This window comes from Scleropages formosus, chromosome 10 (assembly GCF_900964775.1).
Source record: "Scleropages formosus chromosome 10, fSclFor1.1, whole genome shotgun sequence".
NCBI lineage: Eukaryota > Metazoa > Chordata > Actinopteri > Osteoglossiformes > Osteoglossidae > Scleropages > Scleropages formosus.
In genome coordinates this window covers 26283083-26304075 of record NC_041815.1, presented here as the reverse complement: position 1 = coordinate 26304075, position 20993 = coordinate 26283083, and the positions used below count along the sequence as shown (strand labels likewise).

The 20993-nt window shown below is 47.7% G+C and overlaps 1 protein-coding gene across 3 annotated transcripts; it reads right to left on the bottom strand.

Annotated features, from left to right (window-relative positions):
* Positions 1-274: 274 nt before the first annotated feature.
* cpda (carboxypeptidase D, a) lies at positions 275-20568 on the bottom strand. 3 transcript variants are annotated; one of them, XM_029255588.1, is made up of 21 exons: positions 19823-20568; positions 18326-18573; positions 9080-9222; positions 8187-8356; positions 7064-7482; positions 6788-6979; positions 6109-6276; positions 5855-5955; positions 5434-5536; positions 4774-4916; positions 4513-4682; positions 3977-4252; positions 3013-3208; positions 2752-2887; positions 2504-2650; positions 2308-2403; positions 2129-2190; positions 1833-1964; positions 980-1165; positions 770-872; positions 275-657 (listed from the first exon to the last, which is right to left on the bottom strand). In XM_029255588.1, the coding sequence occupies exons 1-21, from the start codon at positions 20533-20535 to the stop codon at positions 431-433; spliced, it is 4131 nt and encodes a 1376-aa protein (XP_029111421.1). In that variant the 5' UTR covers positions 20536-20568; the 3' UTR covers positions 275-430. The 3 variants fall into 3 exon arrangements, with proteins under 3 accessions (XP_029111421.1, XP_029111423.1, XP_029111422.1); XM_029255590.1 differs by having other exon boundaries at positions 275-654; XM_029255589.1 differs by having other exon boundaries at positions 2308-2400.
* Between the last annotated feature and the right edge of the window lie 425 nt (positions 20569-20993).

Genomic DNA, 20993 nt, shown 5'->3' with positions numbered 1-20993 from the left:
AGCCAAGGCACTGTGATTAAAATGTCCTTGCATTTGGGTGCTTGGAGAGAAAAAAAGATCTGCAACAGCAGCACTGAATTTGTTTAGGAACCGTAGCTTTCGTATGAAGCTTCAGATCAAGCCAAGTGGTTGTGCAGTTCTCAGACTGCAATCATACTTAAATAAGGTACAGATTGCTGGACTTTAAAGATCCACTGGAGTGCACAGAGCTTGGAGACCATCAGCTGGCTTGTAAAGGTGGTGGAGAAAGGTCATCCGGTGTGTGTGTGTGTGTGTGTGTGTGTGTGTGTGTGTGTGGCGGTTGCAATCTGTTGCGGGGCTCAGAGCAAGGCACAGCTCCCCTACGCCCTTCCTCAATGTCTCCAGCAGGGCGGCGAAGCAGGGCAAGGTAGTTGGAGGGGGAGCTGGGGTCAGGGAGGGCAGCAGGGCCTCAGAGCTTGTTGGCATAAAGAGTTTCTTCTTCACTCTCACTTTCGTCCTGAAACTCATGGCCCAGTAGGGACTTCTTGGACCCCATGGAGGCGAGGCGGATCTCCTCCTCGTAATCGTCGCGGTGCTGGCGCAGACGGTGAAAACCGTCCTTTTGCGGGTCTGACTTGGCTGCGCAGACACACCAGATGATGCAGGCTGTGATGATAAGCGCCGTCATTGAGGCTGCTAATGTAGAGACAGAGAGACAATGTAGGACAGCGGTGCCGACAGAGCACTGAAGAAATGGAAACGGGATTACGGATAAAGGCTATTGGCATTTGCTTTACCCACAACCTACCAGCAGTGGCCACCACAAACTCCCGAGGCAAGCCAAAGAGATGGTTATCCATCTCCAATTCGATGATTATGGAGCTTGCAGCTTCATAAGAGGACATGTAGACCTGAAGAAACAAAGACGAAGCAGTGATGCTGATCTAGACTTCTGAAAGGCTGTTTGTGGAACCATTAAGAGATCAGAACCCAGTCTTAGTATTCTTGCCCCACCCACCTCCTGCCGCTGTTGCTGGTACCCCTCGGCTAATGCCTCGATGCTGTGTGACCCAGGTGCCAGCAGGGCGTGGAAGTAACCCCCTTCTCCGGTGAAGACCTTCACACCTCGGTTCAGTATAATCATGGCTCCTATAATAGGCTTGCCGCTCCTGTCCTTTACAATGCCTCGAATGCCCTTGTGGACCTGGAAACAGTAAAGAGAAGGAGCTACAGGAGCTGGCAGAGGGGCAAACAGGGTTTGTAGAACAGGAAACAGCACTTCACTGAAAGTACTTGACTTGAATTCCCTCAGCCGCTCACCATCTATGCAAGAGTTGAGCATAAAGCTGCAAGTCTCTGCTCAACTGCCAAGTCTCTTTGCCCAAAACCTCTACAGACAACTATATCTTGCATGGGTTCACTTAGCAAATGCTTTTCTCCAAAGTGATGTATGACTCGAGAAACATGTACAAAAGACTAAGTGCTTTAAACACAGACATGTCAAAACGCACATCGTCCGATACCGCAGCTTTTTTCTGGCGAATGAGTTGGTACCTATAGAACTGAGTCAGATAGAAGGAACGAAATATTCATGCCAGGTGGTGTGATGTAAAGTGATGTAGCTGTCAGGAGATCATGAGAGAAGCTTCCCCAAAGCAGATCTGGTTCAAGACCCTTCCTGAATGCTGAAATGGATTCAGCAGCTCCGAGGAACAAAGGGAGCTCATTCCATCACATCAGTCAAAACTGAGAACCTATGGATTTAAAATTTTGGAGAGGAGCCACTCCCTTCTTTCTGGAGTGTAAGGAACAGCAAACATGGTATAATAAGGTCTACAGTACTGCCTGTGAGAATGCCTCTGACAGCTAACCTCCACCAGCATGCTGAAGAGCGACTTCCTGTTCTCGGCCCAGAGCGTTGGAAGCTGGTCAGCAGCGGGGAACAGACAGCAGCTGGTGTAGACTGTGATCTCGGGGCAATGGCCGAAGTCGACGCTAAAATCCTGAAACACACAGACAGATGTCGTCATCAGCCAGCTCCTTCTACAGTTTAAAGTGACGTTGACGAGCCAAACGGACAAGGAAAGGTCTTGGATCGAGAACAAAGACCACACAGGTCATAGATGATGGGCCACAGAAGTGAGGGGAGCCATTCAGTGGGTCCTACCTTCATACTGCCCAAGTGACTGTGCCATTCAGCTGCTCGCAACACCCCTCCAGGGTAGTTCACTGAGGAAACACAGGAGAAAGTCAGCACGGAAAGACGTTCCCACAACTTCCTCTGTGCTTCAAGGCATTTCATTCCAGCACGACCCCATGCTGCTGGGTCAGGATGAGTGTACATACCTTGGTTGTTGGGACAACCTGCGTGACCCTGGTGCATCTTGGGATGGTTGTTGGCATACACTGAAGCCAAATACTTCAGAGTGTCTTCATTCTCTACTGAGGGAGGACAGTTAAAAAGAGTCTTATTGCCACTCTGTAGCAGATTGTAGAAGCATCTTTTTATCGAACATCCCAGGTAATTTTACGGGTTGCACACCTGGTTGGACCGGCTTGTTGTAGGGGTAGGTGACGAGTACAGATCCTCCATCCAGAGCCACGGAGAGCGTGAAGCCCTTCTGCAGGATGAGGCCCATGACTGCTTGGGTCTCCGGCTGTGGCTTCGTAAAGTGTTTTGATGCATTCCCTAGACAACACAAAACCTACAGTCACATGACCGCACGTGATGTCTGAAACACTCACCATTCGGGGAACCATGAGCGTCCAGAAAACGAGTGACATACTGACCGAAGAAGTCGGTGTCAAGATCCTTGTGGTGGGCATTTGTGAGCCCCTCTGTGGAAGTGCACTGCTTCTCCTGGGCCAGCTCACGGCCGTCGGGGTTGATGGACGGCAGGATGATAATCCGCGTTCGGTTAATAAGCTGCGCGGCCACAGACATGAGGAGCAGATCAGGCACCGCACTGCGGCAAAGTCCCACAAACCCGGCTAAATAAAGCATAACCCAAATCCTGGTGGTCTGGGAAATGCTGCCATTTAGAGCCCCACCTTGGTGATTGCCGGATTTTTTCCATAGTTGAGACACAGAGTAGCGGCGAACTCCAAAAGGAGCTCTGTGCCCACGGGGGCGTTGCCATGGATGCCGCCAACAAAGCGGATCTTGGGTTTGTCCGGCTCCGACTCCTCTGGCTTGTTGGAGATCTCCAAGGCCCAGATGGTCCGCACCTCCCAGCTCTGGCCAAGACTGTTAGAGAGAAAGAGGAGGGGAGGGGAAGAAAAAAAAAAAAAAAAACCCAGACCGAATTTGCAGATTGTTAGTTTAATTACACATATTAAAAAGGCGCAATATAAAGAGGTCCCCGAAGGTGAAACACACTGCTGCTAAAGCGAAGTCAGGGAACCAGATGACACCTCTATTACGATCCCAAAATTCACCCGATTGTTCTACACCCTAAAACTGTTGTAGAACAGTTGGTCGTCCACTTACGTTCCAACAATCCCGTTGTAAATAGACTCAGTCGATCCCTTATGCTACGTTATATGAAACATTTTGATATTTAAACTAATAAACATGAATGCTATGTTGTATAAGGATTTGTTTCATTTTTCCCCACCACTAATTTCATACATCATTCATGTTAAATGCTACAGAATAATGAAATTTATCTGTAATTCCTACTGTATTAACTATACCATTCTAGAAAAAATACAGCATGGGCAATTAAGTCAAGACCGTATAATATTCATAAATGAATACTGAATACGTTGGAGGGAATCAAATGAAACGTTCCACAAACACACTATTTCAGTCAAAAAGAAATATGGATCCTTTCGGCAGTGTGACCAGTCCACGTCATCATACAGCAAATGGAGCGGTCTTCAGATGTTACAACCTAATGTTGGAACTTATAATAAAGTTAATGAGACAATCATTGTAAGTTTAGGTGGTCGCAAGTTTCATAACTCGAGGACCACCTGTGCTTGAATGTCTTGAAGCATTCAATTCGGTCACCTGTGCAGATGGGTGATGTTGGGGAAGTTGAGGGTCAGTCCACGCAGGAACTCTGAGAGCTCCTTGTAGCGACGGTAGCGTAAACTGCTGCTCTTGGTGGTGGCGATGCTCTGGACCAGCTGATCGAGTCCACGCTCCGATGACAGCCCCTTGATGAAAGCGTGGAAGTCCTCCTCCAACGGGTCCATCACCGCGGGACGCACTCGCGTCAGACGAAAGTCAACCTTCTCGACTCCTTCGGGCAGCACTGTGGCGTACACCGTGACCGGAGTGTACCTGCAGCGAACAGGGGTCAAGAACCACGATCAGCAGTCATATCTGGAAAAAACAAACCTCACATACTCCTTGCCGCTTCCAGAAGGCTTCAAATTATGAAAACTAGCAGAGCCACAACCTGCTTCTCTTCCAAAAGAGAAGGGTATATAACCTAACCCAAGAAAATGGCACTGATGGCTTTGTAGTGGTTCTAACTGGTTTACTGGGTGCCTCCCGGTTCACAAGAAGTTGTCAAGCTATTCATGTTGCCTTTCTCTCACCCTCGAGCAGAGGCGGTCAGCGTGTACGTCTTGGGCACCAGCAGCCTCCAGTACTCCCCATCCTTGCTGGTGGTAACGGTGTGATTAACCTCTTTAATGGAAATGGTGGCATTGGGGATGCCTGTGCCATCCTTGCTGTCCATGACCATGCCTTTCACCCCACGATGGACCTGCACAAAGGCAAGAGACAAGTTTTGGTAACACTGCAATTCCCCCAAAAGGTGAATCTCAGACTGATGGACAGCTGGGCAGACAGAAGACCTGATGGATGAACTCCAGCAGGGACCGGCGGTTCTGTTCCCAGTATACGGGCAGCTCTTTTGCGGGAGGGTACTTGACGCAGCCGAGCTCGATGGTCACCTCGAAGCAGTTGGTGTTGACATAGTTCCAGTCCTGCATTCCCCCTGCAAGTGGCAACCGATGGAGTCAGATCTACAGCTTCTGTGGGTTCCACACACCTGGACTGGAGCTAGAACTCAAGCCTCTGCTGCCCAAACTTGCATTCACCCACACACACCAAAATCTCCCAACAACCACTGGTGAAAAGAAATTTAACCAAGTCCATTTTGCTCAGAAGACAGATGTGAAAGACACCCATGGTGGTTTGTTTTGGATGTGCTTTTGGTGTTTTTAATGTCAGTTAAAAAGATCACTTATTATGCTTCTATAATTGGCATGTTGATGCTGTCCTTTTAATGACTTTATGAATTTAGGTTATGTTTTTGGTATTTGATTTGTTTTAGTGATAGCGTTTTACTTTTGAAGTATATTTGGTGTCTGTGATGCTTCATTAAAGTTCAATAAGGGGGGGGAGGAAAAAAAAAAAAAAATCTAATTCTTAATTACAGCTGAGTTACCAGCAGCTGGAGCTACAGAATTGGACAGAGCCAGGTGGGCATGGCGTCAGCAGGTACGGCTCACCTGGCACACTATACCACTGCGCCCCGTTAGTGATGCCCTCCTTAAAATACTCGTTCGGGTACAGCTCCTCGCACGGGTGGCCTTTGTGCATGACAGGGTTTGCCTAAAAACACAAGAGGTCGGAATGAACACACGGACACCCTCCCTGTCTCAGACTCCCATCTCGCTCCGCTTCTCTCCAATGGCCTCCTTTGTCCCGCCACAACACTGTTTCATTGTCCACTTGCAACAGAAAAAAACAAACATCCATGTGCTCAAACTGCTGAAATCCCAAAGAACAACTTTATTCAAAGGGCACCAGAACTTTCGAGCGCTGCCAAGTCGGTAACAGCCAATGTCGGTATTAACGCGAGTTTACAAAGCTGCTTTAGGTGATGGGTGTAAGGAAGACCTGGGTTTACCACGAACCCGCTGCACTCACCCGAGAGTAGGCAAGTGATACCATTTTAAAAACGCTGTCATCTGGAGACGTGCTGTTAGAGCCACCGTTGTTGTCGTAGGGGTAGTTCACCACCAAAGAACCTGGGAGAACAGGGACCAGCAGGTGAGCCTGGTACCAAAAAAAAAAAAAAAAAAAAAAAAAAAAAAAAAAAAAAAAAGGGGGGGGGGGGGGGGCAAAAAACCCACACAAAAACACAGACCATGTACCCCAAGTGAGAACTCAGCAGGTTGTACCTCCATGCAGATTAGCCGACAACACAAATGGATGGCTCTTAATCCAGTTCATTACAGCAATGGTCTCTGGCTGCCTGGGCTCAGCGATGGAGCCAAACCGGTCTGGGAAGTTGCGATTCAGGTCAATGTTGTTGCTGTTGTTGCGTCCCACATAGCCTTTCACATCACCTGCAAAGGGTGAGAAAGTTCTTCTGTTTTTTTTTTTGCCTCCACAACTCATCAGTTCCACCTTAAAAACATCTCAGGCCACAACTTCCTGTTTCCTGAATCAGGAACGTGAAACGGAGAAAAACTCAGCAGCAAAGCAAACTTCTTTCAAAAAGCTCACCAAGTATTTAGCGATTAATCCTTTAAAATAATGTGATCAACCTTAAGTATGCAAAACACAAAATCCAAAATAGCCAAGACTGCGTCAGGCCCTCAGTTTACGAACTACTGGGTCTGAAGTCTGTAACCTAATTTGTTTCTAGCCCAAAAGTTGATTTTATCCTGTGTGTAGGATCAAGGAAACAGACAAATTTTAGAAAATACACTTGTGAAGAAAATGTACTATAAATAAAAAGGGAAACGTCCAGCTCTGAAAAGCCGCAATTCGAACGTTGGTGACAGGAGATACCAGGGTAGGTTCCTACAAACAAAAATCACGAGATGCTCAGGGTCGGTGGGATTCCTCTCTCACCTTCCTGGGCCATCTCATAGCCGTCGGGATTCATGGAAGGCATGATGTGGATGCGTGTGTCGTTGACCAGCTGCGTGACCTCTGGATCAGTGCCGTAGTTCCTGCACAGGTACTCGATGAGGTTCAGGAGCAGCTCGCGACCGACCACCTCGTTGCCATGCATGTTGGCCACGTACTTGAACTCTGGTTCACCTGGAGGAGAAGAGGATTAGGACAGCGATGAAGCTGAAGACATGGCCACCTCACGGAAGCATCGATGCGTCAAACTAGCAGTACCTTGCTCGTGGACACCGGGGTTGTCGGAGATCTCCATAACGTAGAGCTCCCGGTTCTCCACCGATTTGCCGACGGAGTAGTGGCGGGCGATGGCAGGGTAGTCGGTGCTGTAGCGAAGCAGGAAGAGCTCCATATCGGAGTAGTGGTGGTGCCGGAAGTCCTGTGGCTGGATGGGCACGTGCTCCGGCTCCGCCGTCACGTTGGGGCCTTCGGTGGCTGTAGGCGCCTGGCCTGTTTCTAAACCGGTGGTCGTGTTAGGGCTGGCAGAGGTTGTTGGAGTGGAATTGGTGGGGCTGGCATTGCTTGTAGGGGTGGTGATATTGCTGAGGCCATCCTCCCCTGGAACCGTCAGGGTGAAGTTGAGCTCGATGGCCTTGCCCTCTACAACCTGCATACCTTGGACCGTCACGGGCACATACCTGGGCAGGAGGTATCATAGTAGTTAAGGATATCAATTCATAACTTGGTCCTTTCCTACACTGCACCAATAGCGTATTCTATTTTGTGCTGCACCCCTCCACGTATGTGTGTCCCACTCACAACAGGTCCAAAACTAATACACGCATAGTCTGAAGCCACTTGTCCCGAGCGGGGTTGCAGCAAACTGGAGCCTAACCCTGCAACACAGGGCGCAAGGCTAGAGGGGGGAGGGGGACACACCCTGGACAGAACGTCAGTCGGCTGCAAGGCACCCCAAGCGGGACTCGAACCCCAGACCTGCCACACAGCGGGACCCAGCCAAGTCTGCTGTGCCACTGCGCTCCCCACAAAACTAGTAACCTGTAGGCTAGTAGTGCTGGTTGTATGATTGAAAGCCCCACCTGTCAGTGAAACCTGCTGGAGAAAGGTGTCCACTAAATTAATAAATGTAAAGCTGCCTCTTCCATGTCTCAGGAGTGGCTCTGCTGTACAACCCCTGGGAAAGACGCTTCACGCAAATTGCTCAGGTAAATTCTGGGTATCATTGGGCAATGCTCTCTTTGTTGCAAGACATGAGGCTAGAAAGTGACATCATGCCTGCAATTTGTTTTCCTACATAGTGCCGTTTGTAATTTTGAATTAGCCTTACACTAAGAACATCTTTGCTCCAGAATGCATCCTGGGGTTATCACCCTCCACTCACCCTTGAGCTCTGGCTGTGATATTGTAGGTCCCCGGCAGCAGCAGTCGGTAATAGTCACCAAATTGCCCTGTCGTCAAGTTGTGGCTGATTCCCTCAACTGAGATGAGCGCGTCAGGGAGAGCAGTCCCGTTCTTGGCGTCCTTTACGTAACCCCTGACGCCAATATGCACCTAAGAGGGCAACGGGACAGATGGGTCTGTCTCATGAACTTTAATGATTCAACATTTTAACTAAGATTTTCAACAAGATCTTATTACAGTAACCAGAAGCCATTATGCTGTAGGGGGTGAAGAGAAAGCAATGACATTGACAAGGTATGAAAAAAAGATCAACTTCTCTTCACTTTTAATCTCAAGTGCTTTATGAGGCATCATGGAAGAAGCAAATTTTATTTAAGCCTTGTCTGTAACATTGAGAGGCACTTGAACAAATATAACGGTAGAGACAAATGTGTCCAGGCACCATAATTATGTAATAAATAAATAATGTGTCTGGACACACTTGTCTTCAGCGTTTTATTTGATCAAGTAAATAACTAAATAGTGGATTGATGTTAACATTTATGCATTATTTCACTTAAGATTTTAATTTGGGTTGCGATAAAAAAAGTTACTAAAATTCAAATTCGCTTATAGCTTTTTCAAATATGATTGAGATTTTTAATAGATGTGATATATTTTAAAATTTATTTGGATCTCTAAAAATGACAGGTCATGCTATAAATATTTTATTTTTTAAAATGGTGTTGAAGACTGGTGGACTGTTTAAGGGTCAGTATCTGAAATCACCAGACAGCATCCATCATGAAATTGAAAAAGATGGTGTCTTTAAAGACAGAAAAGCATGCTTCATATCTGCCCTCAGACGGCAACTTTGAGCCGCACAAGACCCACCTTCTCCATATAGGCCAGCAGAGACTCCCGGTTGTTGTCCCACTCGGAGCGCAGCTTGGAGGCCTTGGGGTATTTACAGCAGCTCAGCTCCATTGTGATCTCCAAACAGTTCCCTTTCAGGTAGTTGAAGTCCTGCATCCCTCCTGAATGCGAACAAGACGAGGCTTTTAGCGGCACTCAAGTTGAGAGCACCGGGTGCAGAACTTTACCGCTTTCGCAATTTTCCCTCCGGGAACCTCGAGGGCTTCTTTCAACGAAGAAGATCTTTAGAGCAAAAGGTGTTTCAGAATCAGCAAATGTCCAAAACGGAAGAAGTGTTATATAAAAATTCCAGCCAAGGTGGAAATGTTAAAGTAGTAAAGGTGGATGCACAATTGTCACATGCTGGTACTACTTCCTACACTTGGATTTCCCAGTAAGGGACATGGGCATGTGTGGCCTATATTTCCCATTACAAGATCTGGGGAACGTAACCGTAGTACAGCGGCACTGGCTGACCCCTCCGCGACCTTGGTGACAAGCTCTTGGAGGCTCTGGAGGGAAGCCAGGGCATCCGGGCACCAATGAGAGTGCCTGGGGGAAACCAAACACTCACGAAGGAAACGCTGATCTCTATTTGGACACAAAACACTCCCCACCCCCTATCGGAACAAACACACGTAGTACGACGACTAGGTTGTTTATTTTTAAACAATCCAGATCAGAGACCCCCCCCCCCCCCCCCCGAAATATCTCAAAAAAATGTATACATCTATGATGGGGAAAAATCTTCCAGGATAGAGAAAATACTGCATGGTGCTGCAACAGGAGAGTTTGGTGTAGCGATGAATGAAAGTAGACTGAAGAGTCTCAGGGTCATTAACTGCAGTAAGGTATTCGAAAGTAATGCTCAACACTGAAATCCGTTTTTATTTTTAGCAACGGAGACCAGTACTAGAAAGTACTAGAAAAACTCAGTCCAAGAATGGCGTAGCTGTATCAAAATTAAAGGTCTGCAACCGAAACGTTAATGGAATTTACAACACCTGGCCCTTTTCTACATCCGTGAAAGTCATCAGCGACAGCTAATAAAAAAAGCGGGGGGTCATCTGCTCGGTCAGAAGACCCAAGAGTTTGAGATGTTGCGCAAGTTAAGCAAACATCTTCAGTGCAACAGTGGTACCGTATGATTAAATAAATCTGTGCACTTCAGTCTTTAAAATAAAAAGGTCCTCCATAATAATCGTTAATATTACAGCTGCCATCTGAACAGTTAGCAGAAACAGATGTTTGACTGGACAACAATGGACAGCAACATTAGCAGGTTCAGGACCAGAGGAAAAGCTGCAATGTAATCCATAAAGCGTGTTGAGAGAGATCCAGTCCAACTGTCTGATTTGCCTGCCTAATAATGGGCTGAATTACCAGTCCATCTGTCCATCCATCTCCATCGGTCCACTGTAGCCAATCGATCACCATGAGACAGGGGTCCGTGTCCAAGAAGCACGATGAAATACATTTACTCTTGGTCCCACTTCTTGTAATAATCAAATTTCGCCCAGTACGTCAATTATGTAACGCAACATAAAAACTGATGCAGCCGACTGATTAGATTTCAAATGTTCCATCCGGTGACGTCTCATTAGGGCAGCTAAACAAATATTATTTTTACATTACAGCACAAATCATTGAAAAGGCACAAACGGAAATTTGGATGCAATTTGTTGCGTCAAAATATATATTCGTCTTCTAGCAGGAATATACTACACTGACCAACCCTGCCTGAGAAATGGGGGGGAGGAAGAAGAGAGAGAAGGAAGAGAGAGGAAGAAAGAAAAGAAGAAAGGAAAAAAAAAAAAAAAAAAAACCCCCACACAGAGTCTGAAACCACTCATCCCAAGCAGGATCGCAGGGAGCCGGAGCCTAACCCGGCAACACAGGGTGCAAGGCCGGAGGAGGAGGGGACACACCCAGGACGGGACACCAGTCCGTCGCAAGGCACCCCAAGCAGGACTCGAACCCCAGACCCACCGGAGAGCAGGACCCGGTCAAACCCGCTGTGCCACGGCACCCCTGGGGGGGAGCGCATGCATTATATAACGAATACAATCCAAAAATGTGATGTTGGATTAGATGAAAGGCAGATTAGCAATAAAGGGCAAATTAGTATTTCCAGATCTCCAGGTTTTCTATAAAATTAATATTTTGTTCGGTTTTAACGGAGGCAATCGAATCAGATACGGCACTGCACACGTAAAGGAAGTCATTCCGTTACGCCGATTGAGCGTTACTCGGGTACGGGAGCACATCTGTGCCCTTGCTGTGTCAAATGCCTTTGAGGAACGACGGAGTGTGACAATAGTGGCAGGAGGTGATGTAGGGGTTCGGAGCCACCTTGGAACTAGAGGACCCAGGTTGAAATCCCAGATCCTGCTGTAGGCACCATGAATTGATCCAGTATATTCACATTTACTCTTTTAACTGATGCTTTTTCCCAAACCGACTTACAATGTTAGTCACAATTATTTACCCATTTATAGAGCTGGGTAATTTTAGGGTAAGTACCTTGCTCAAGGGTACTACAGCCAGAGATGAGATTCAAACCTGCGACCTTTTGGTCCAAAGGCAGCAGCTCTAACCCGTACGCTACCAGTTGTCCCCAGTAGAAGCTAGAATTCTCAAAGGGAGCGTTCAACTCAATGTCAAATATCGCATAACGAGCCTGGGTGCTGGAATCATAATACTATAGACTAAGTTAGAGATGGCGATACTGGAGTGCACCCCCGAGCTCGGTAAGGTCCTTTTTACAGCACGGATGCGTTGCGGCACGACGCCTTCATCAGCACGCGTACATTTTGTACAAGTTACATACAAGTGGTCCCCGATTTACTGTGGTTAGACTTCGGATTTTATTCACTTTATGATGGTGAGCTGGGGATAGACATCCAGTAGAAACCGTACTTCAATTTCTTCCCGGGCAAGTGATACGCGGCACGACACTCTCTCGTGATGCTGGGCAGTGACAGCGATCCGCGTCTCCCCATCTGTCACGCAGAGGTGTGTATTAAATGCATTCGGCTGATATTTTTGATTTACGATGGGTGTCGCAGAATGTAATCCCATCGTAAGTTGCGGACCACCTGTCTTTAGAATGCAAAGACAATATGACAGGCTATGACATTGTTCTCGTCGGACGAACAGCTGAGATCGATACTTAAAAAGGAACCAGGACACAAATAATCCAAGGACTATACTGTATGGTCACAACACTGGTCAGAGTACTGGAGCAACAAGGTAGGCATAATGGTTTAAAAAAATAAAAAGCAACAATAATCAAAAAACAGGAAACAGCCAAACATTCAAGATACACAAGAAAAGATGTTATACTCCATGTGTATTTTTCAACGGCTGCATACAAGGACCCAGTCCACCCACCATCCTAAAATCAGAGAACACCACCCAGCATAGCCAACATACATCTTCATGCCCTGAAACCAAGACACTCAACTGACCTAACCCACCCACCAAACCAAAACTAATCCCACCAACCAAAATCCAAACCAATAAATCAGATTTAACACACCAACAAATAAATCAAGCCTAACCGACTCATACAAAACACCAAGCCACACCCAACAACAAAACACCCAAAGCAAGCCTAACCCAACAAATCAGCCAACCAGCCAGCCAACCCACTAAGAATAACAACCACCAAACCACACCCAACAAATCCAAACCTAGAGACCATAGCACAACCACCAACAGAAACCCACCAAGCCTACTCCCACCAACACAAACTAACCAACAACCCACACAGAGCAGGTCTAACATCAACTCAGAACCATCCACCCATACCACCAGCAAAACCAAGCCAACAAACCAAGCCTAATAACCAACCATCAAAACACCCCCACCAACAAACCAAGTCTAACCCATCCATGCAAAAACCAACAAACCACACCCACCAACAACACTAAACCAAGAAACCACATTGATCCACCACGAAACCAAGGCCAACCACCAACACAAAAACACACCATCAACCAACCCCACCAAACCCAAATCACCAGACCAAGCCTAACTCACCATCCAAACCAACAAACCACACCAGCCAGGTACCAGCATGAGCATTTCAAGTGGAGAAAAAGTGGATTAATAAAATAGGTTAGAAACACAGTATAGGGATGTGTTTTCATGAAGCCCATTCGGTGATACCTTGTTCAAAAATTGGATGTACCACACTTCCCTTGGTAACAAATGTGGGTTCCAGGTAGCCGCCCTTCTCGATTCTTCTTTAACTTACAGTGGAAATTAAACCGCTACATAAATGGGTAAAGTAGTCCTAGTGGCTTAGTGTACAGATCTAACATGGTAAACTACCTTTGGGGGTGGCACGGTGGCACAGCAATTAGTGCTGCTGTCTCACAGCGCCTGGGTGGTGCAAGAGGACATGGGTTTGACCCCCACTCAGTCTGTGTGGAGTTTGCATGTTCTCCCTGTCTGCGTGGGTTTCCTCTGGGTGCTCTGGTTTCCTCCCACCCTCCAAAAGCCATGTTGTTCAGGTTCCCCCATAGTCTGAGTGACACTGAGAGTATGTGTTTCACTGATGTATGGATGAGTGACCCGGTGTAAGTAGTGTATCTAGCAGTGTAAGTCACTGCGGTGAATAAGGTGTGTGGGCTGATAACACTACATAGAGCTCATTGGAAGTCGCTTTGGAGAAAGAAGCATCTGCTAAATAAATGTGTATATATATAGAAAAAATGGTCAGATAAATTAATATAATTACAGGAGTTGTCCTACAGTAAAGTGTCTCCACTGCACACACACACAGCAGTTTCTCTGTTGGACTTTGAAGGCGTTTCTACACAGCAACCCCACCGCACTCAAGAGTGAAGGATTATGGGCGTTTTAGGCCTCTACCAGGGGGGTGACGGGAGAAAGGAACGGAGGAGAAACCCAGAGGCCGAGTACCTCTCCCTTGTTTCCGAGAAGGAACAAGCCGCGTCCTCGGCCACGCCTCTCGGAACTCAGGTGAGGGGGCGGACGGCCGTGGCCGCGCCTCCCAGACGAGACGGACTCCGCCAAGCCTGTCGGGACCGAGCGCGCACCCGCGACGCTGCCGACTCCATCTCGATTTGCACGTCCGTGAAGACGCCATGACGCACCCGGTAGCGGGCAGTTCCAGAAGTACCGCGTTCAGTCACGCCACGCAAACCCAAAAGCTTCCTTGTCCGGAGGAGGAAATCCATCGAAAACTGAGCTCAAGAAAACAAGAGCATAATGGAAACACTTGTTTTTCTTGGGCTGAGTGTTTGTTTTGACAGAGGAATGAAGGAAACATGCACCCTACCTACCACACTGCTGACTAAACCAACAACATACCAGTGAAGCACTCCTCCGAACTTTCCCTCTTTTCCTTCGAGCGTTGCCCTCAGCGACGAGTGCGTAAAAAACATTTCAAAATAAATCGGACGTAAAAAGCAAGGGAAAAGGACCGTAGGACAGCTGGTAGCATAGTAGTTAAGGTACTGTCTTTGGATCCAAAGGTCGCAGGTTTGATCCCCACCTCCGGCTGTAGCACCCTTGAGCAAGGTACTTACCCGCAATTGCTCCGGTAAAATTACCCAGCTGTACAAATGGATAAATAACTGCAAGCTTGTAATAACTGTAACCTTAACATAAGTGGCTTTGGAGAAAAGCATCAGCTAAATGAATAAATAATGTAAAACCCAATGCATAATAAACACCTTTTCTGACTCTCCTTTTCCTGTCTGGTGGTCTCACTCACAAGGGGTCCAAAATCAATTGTTTGTCCCTCAGAACTGCTGAATCCCTCTCAACAAGAAGAGTCTCAAAACATCTTTGAGACCCACTTCCCTCCTGACAGCTACATCAAATCACACCGCACCCATCTGTCACGATCATGTTCGCACTTCCTTTGTATCCACTCAACTACTCAGGGGAAGTTTAGGGTAAAGCAGCAAACTGAACTTAACCCTGAGTGCTTGCTATGGGTTTTCATGGCAAGTAAGGGCACGGAAGTAGTTTACCATTACGTTCTTCTGCACAGCTCTTTATACTACTAGTAAGGGGAGAACTTCACCCGCCCTGAGTCAGATTCGAACATACACCCAAACTCCAAGATCAACTGTCTTGAAACTGAGCACCTACATCTACTTCCTCCAAGGTGACTGACAATGCTGAGCTATTTACAATTATTTACCCATTTATACAGCTGGGCAATTTTCACAACCAACTCAGGGTAAATACCCTGAATCGAGATCAGCTGTGTACCTTGATCACAATTTTCACTGAATCAGTTAAAGACCTTGATCAAGGCACCACGGCAGGAGGTGGGATTTGAACTGTGACCTTCTGATCCAAATGCGGCAGCTCTAATTACTGCCCCTGAAATAGCGTCCTAAAAACAGCTTTGTAAAATACTCTTGAATTATCCCTTTCGTCAGCTCAGGCTTCTAGAAGGGGTTACGACCACCTGGAAGATGTCATGCTCCGCCTCCTGTTACCCATTTGTTTAGCAGACACTGCGGTGCAAAACCCCTGTTACTGCAGTTCTGCACTTTCAACCAAACCAAAATGCACACAAGTCAGTGCAGAAATGCAGATCGTGCTGCTTTACTCAAAGGACATCCCGTTCCTGGGCTCGGAAGGCGAGACCTTGAAGTTTTTCTAATAGCTGCTCTCGGGTTGTGGTTTTCCCCAAGCGCGTCATGGCGATGCTCACGCCGCACCCCTTCCCTCAGTTCGGCCCCGTGTTGCCAAATTGGCAGGAGGAGGCGGCCCGCGGCTCTCGATTCCCCTCATAAGACACTTGGAGAACATTGATTTGAAGAAGCTCTGTACAGAGAGTCACCAGTTCTCTGATTCAGTGATAGAGTTGATGTCTGCTCTTCGTTCCTGCGATTCCTGCTGCACCCACCGCATCGACGATTACCTAAGTACGACTTCACATTCACACACCAGGAAGAGAAAACAAGCCCTAAGGGTGTTGTGTCATGTAACCGGAGCACAAGGAAGAGCCAACATGCAGAACAATTGAGGAGAATTTGTGGCGCATCATCCGACTCAAAGGGCAGGACATGCAATTGATCGCTTCGTTGCTTCTTCCATCCCCCCAATCTTTGCACTCAACGTTACGTTAAACCCTACGTTTAATGGTATAACAGAAAACACCCTGATCACAGGGATGTACGCGATGATGTCATGGTTCCTCTCCGAAAACCCATTTCCAAAGGATGCATGTCTCACTGCAGCATCTTGAACACAAGAGGTCCTCAACTTACGAAATATGACCCATGACCACCTCTAGTTACAACGGCTATCCCATCAACCTCCTTATATTTGAGTCCTGACGTTTGGCTGTAACATCTAAAGATGACTTCATCTGCTGCAGTCATTTCTTTATCTGGTGTATAACAACATCAACTGGCCACCACCATTAGGCACTCATACCCGTTAGGGTGTCCAGCAGTGATGCATTTTTATTTGCAAAAATAGGTAATCACTGTACGAGGCTTAGAGTAGGAACTTCGAGACCTGTCCAGTTCTACATATTTTATGGAAACACAAATATTAGTCATAACACACTCTGGCAAGCTGCTGTCCAGTACATTTACACTTATTCATCTAGCTGATGCGTCTCAAAAGCAGTTCACAACGTCAAGGTACTTATTTACCCATTTATACAGCCAGGCAATTTTTTAGGGCAAGTACCTTAACCAAGGGCACTATGGCAGTAGGTGGGATTTGAACCTGTGACCGAGACCCAAAGGAGGTAACTAAGCACTACACCACCTGCTGCTCCGTAGCACACAGACTCAAAGAAACACCTTCAACGTAGACAAGTGACTCCATTCGCTCAATAAAAGCTCAATTATTGACCAGCTTGACAGCCAGAACAAGACGTGGGTCACATTACCTTCCACAAACTGCTTTCAGTTTGCAGAACATGGGATGCAAAGAAAGGTTAAACATCCGGATCAGGTTTCTTCCACCTCCACCCTCCCGACGGGAGAAGACACGAGGAGTATGGATCCCAGATGCACTGCCTGACTCGCAAAATCGTAACTGAACACCGGCAGAGTAAAGGGTCGCAGATGAATGGAGGGGACACACCCTCCCGCTGTTCCACACTACAGTGGTCAGTGGAAAACAGCCCCAACCGGATGGTCAACAACTATAGCAAGCGGTCAAACGACAATGTTACCACAGGATGATCTGAATGACTGGAGAGAGTTACAAAGGGTAAAGTACAGCAACATGATGATGATTATGATGATCATCATCACTGATAGTCATGACCCTCCAAACAGTCCAATACCGCCACCATCGTCAGCATATATTACATCTCAAAGAGGTGTATGCAGATACTTACTGACAACATCATCATTGTACCAATCATACATCAGTCTTGGTCGTATTTTGGAATTGCCTTAACATCACTTAAAATCCCTTCACCAAAGTCCAACCCCCTGTGGGACCGAAACGTAGCAGAGCTCAGAACCACAGCTACTGAACTACAGATGCCTTTGGTCCAGCTCATGAAACACTAAGTGGCTCTAAAGGCAAGGTTAAATTAAAACTTGATGCAGATTCCAATGGATCACTGATTAACGCTCTAGGATGCACGTAAAACAGCAATAAAAACTCCAGCAGCGGCAGCCTCACTAGACAGGTCCCAATGTTTGACCACGTAAACATGTGCACAGTAGGGTCCTAAAAACCTCAAGGGTACCATGGTAGCTTCAAAAAGACTGAAATCCCCAATTTCCTAATTCAGGTCCAAAATATGAATATTACCAATATTGCATATCAACACTTAAGACCATCTTAACAAAAAAATTTACAAATGCTCCACGAAACTGATTTAGTTTAACATAATGCAACCCGTATGAGAAATATCTAGGACTATCGATGCATAAAGGAAGCCGCTTTGAGTTAACGTGGTATTTTTATTAGTATGAAAAAACGACACACTTATCGTCATTGCCTAAAAGACGGCATTAAAACGATACCACAGCGCCATTAAAATGCAGCGCAAGGTGACAAAATTAACACGTGGCCCAGCAGGAGGGAGGGAGGAGGAACAAAAAAAAAAAAAAAAAAAAAAAACCCACAGGTGTGAGAGTACCTCAAATACTCCGTCACCATAGCAACCAAGAGCTTGCTCTCAGTTTCCAGTTGGGCGGCTGTTTAAAGAGGAGATGGGAGGGGAGACGCGACACCAGCACTGAAATCGCGTACCTGACACGTCGTACCAGCGCGCCCCGTTCGTGATGCCGTGCTCGAAGGTCTCCGACGGGTCCTCGGGGCAATTCGGCTTGCCGGTCCTCATGATGGGGTTGTGATCGGCGTAGGTGCGCGCCAGGTACACAAAGAGGTCATCGTCCGCGGCGCGGCTGTATTGGCCCTGTGGGGCGTGGCCGGCCGAGTCATCGAACGGGTAGCTGGCCACCACCGTGCCACCATGCAGGTTCCCAGAGAGAACAAACCTGTAAAATGCGTTAAGTCACAGCAAAATGAGATTCAGAGACTAAAAAACGACCAACTGAAACTCGCACTCGTGGCACATGTACCGGGGTAAAAGTACAGCACAGTTCTGTCCAGCACGGCACTCATTCTCTGACTCGATTTACATCAAAACACACCTGTCAAAGCAGTGTCGTGGTAAAGGAAACAGACACGTGGTCTGAAGGTGGTAGGTTCAAGTCCTGGTTCCTGCTACTTTTAAGATACTTACCCTGAAACACTACAGTAAAACACCCAGCAGTACACATGGATCACATACTGTAAACTAGAAAAAAGCACCCGAAGAATAAACATTTAAGTACCGTTTTGGTTATTTGTTTTGGTCATTTAGGATTTGAACAGCAGCTTCATTTGGAAAAGATGTCTTTCAAATAAAGGGATGCTTTGCGCACATTTTTACAGTATATTACATTTATTCATTTACCTGATTCTTTCACCAGTGCTTTACAATATTAAGATACTTATAGAGATTTACCCAAAAATGCAGCAGGGTCATTTTTACTGGTGCACTTTGGTCCCTTGATCAAGGGTACTACACAGCAGGAGGTGGGATCTGAACCTACGGCCTCAGGACATGAGTTGGGTGCTCTAACAACTGTGTCACCTGCCGCCCGGGTAGATGATCAAGCCAACCGAAGGAATGCGGCAAGTAGCGCGAAGGTGACGGACCTGGTCACCTGGCCTGAAGATTGTTAGTTCAAGCCCCACAATACCTCTACCGCCTTAGTCTGCTTTTAGGCCCAAAGGTTGCAGGTTCGATCCTCACCTCCGGCTATAGCATTTACCCTAAGTTGCTCCAGTAAAATTACCCAGCTGTATAAAGAAAATAATTGTAAGTAGATTAACAGATTAAGTGGCTTAGGATAAAAGAATAAATGTTTAAAAAAAAAAGTCTGTTCTATGAATGCAGAATGGGCCAAATTAATAATAGAGTAATTAACGATAATTAAATTTGGCCCATTCATACTAGAACACAAGCTTTTTTTTTTTTATACATGATTTTATTCTACCAGAAGCCTTGGTTAAAACAGCAAAGGATGATGATGATGGTGATCGCGATCATCGCCTCCACCCGAATCGAACGAATGTACCAGAGACGGACGCCACGCACGTGCCGCGTCTCTCATTCGATTCGGACACATGATGATGATGATTTAGGGACTCGGCCGCGGCCTCCCGCGACAGTAGCAGCTGCAGCAACAGCTCACCTACCTCTTCTCCAGGATCCATCGCATGACGGCCTCCACCTCGGGGATGTCCTCCAGCGGCACGTCGATGGCGTCGAACTGGTCCGGGAAGCTGCGGTTCAGGTCGCGGTTGCGCGCGTTCTCGCGGCCGCCCGCCCTGCCCGCGCAGTCCCCCTCCGCGGAGCGCTCGAACCCGTCCGGGTTCATGCTGGGCATGATGTAGATGTCGGTGGTGCGCACGAGGCGCGTGACGCGCGCGTCCTCGCCGTACCTGTCCAGCAGGTGCTCCGCCAGGTACACGAGCACCTGGCGCGAGACGGTCTCGTCGCCGTGCATGTTGCCCACGTACTTGAACTTGGGCTTCCCGGGCAGCTCGGCGGCGGCGCCGGGGTTCTCCGTGATCCTCATGACCCAGAGCTCCCGGCCCTCGACCGAGCGGCCCACGCTAGACAGGTTCGCGACGTGCGGGTACTTGCGGGCCAGGAAGTGCAGCCGCGCGCTCAGCTCCTCGTAGTGGTAGTACCTGTCGTAGGTCTCGACGACGGCGTCCGCCGCTTCCGCCGCCGCCGCCGCCTTCGCCTCGCACACTGACAGGAGAAGGAGGACCGCGACACAAAGGAGGCCCCACAGCGGGCCCCCCCGGGGCGGTGGCCCCTCTCCGCGCCCCGACATGCTCCCCAGAACCCGCTTTATTTTCGCTCTCGGTCCCGTTCGAACTCGGTTTCGAAGCGAACCCATACGCCTCACGGCCGGACCCGTCACTACCGCCAACTTGCCTTTAACCTCTTCGGGGGGCGGGGCCTCGGCGAAGTCACCGCTGTGAGGGTGGGACCTCTGTCGAGTCACAGTTCCGGGGGCGGGGCTTGTGTTAAGGTCGTACTGCCGAGATGCCCAAAGTCGGTTACGTGACGTTTGTTCATGTAGCTAACGGTATTTTTCAAAGCGGCTTGCAATTATTTACCTATTTATACAGGTGGATAGTTGAGACTCGAACCGGCGACTTTTTGGGGCGAAAGGCAACAGCGCTAACCACTACTCGACGCTAACCTGGAAGAGGAGTGAATGAATGAATGAATGAAAACTTTATTATTTCCCTGAAACCACACTTGTCTGCAGCAGCATCCTAAATAAACATAAATAAAAACATTCATAAAGCAGGTGGGGGATGACGGTGGGGTGGCGCAGTGGGTTTCGCC

Excerpts from the sequence above, each read along its gene's own strand:
- cpda (XM_029255588.1), bottom strand. The coding sequence starts at position 20,535 with ATGGGTTCGCTTCGAAACCGAGTTCGAACGGGACCGAGAGCGAAAATA. Across the intron at positions 5,537-5,854 it reads TATCACTTGCCTACTCTCGG|GCAAACCCTGTCATGCACAA; the intron begins GTGAGTGCAGCG and ends TTGTGTTTTTAG. Across the intron at positions 2,404-2,503 it reads CAACAAGCCGGTCCAACCAG|TAGAGAATGAAGACACTCTG; the intron begins GTGTGCAACCCG and ends GTCCTCCCTCAG.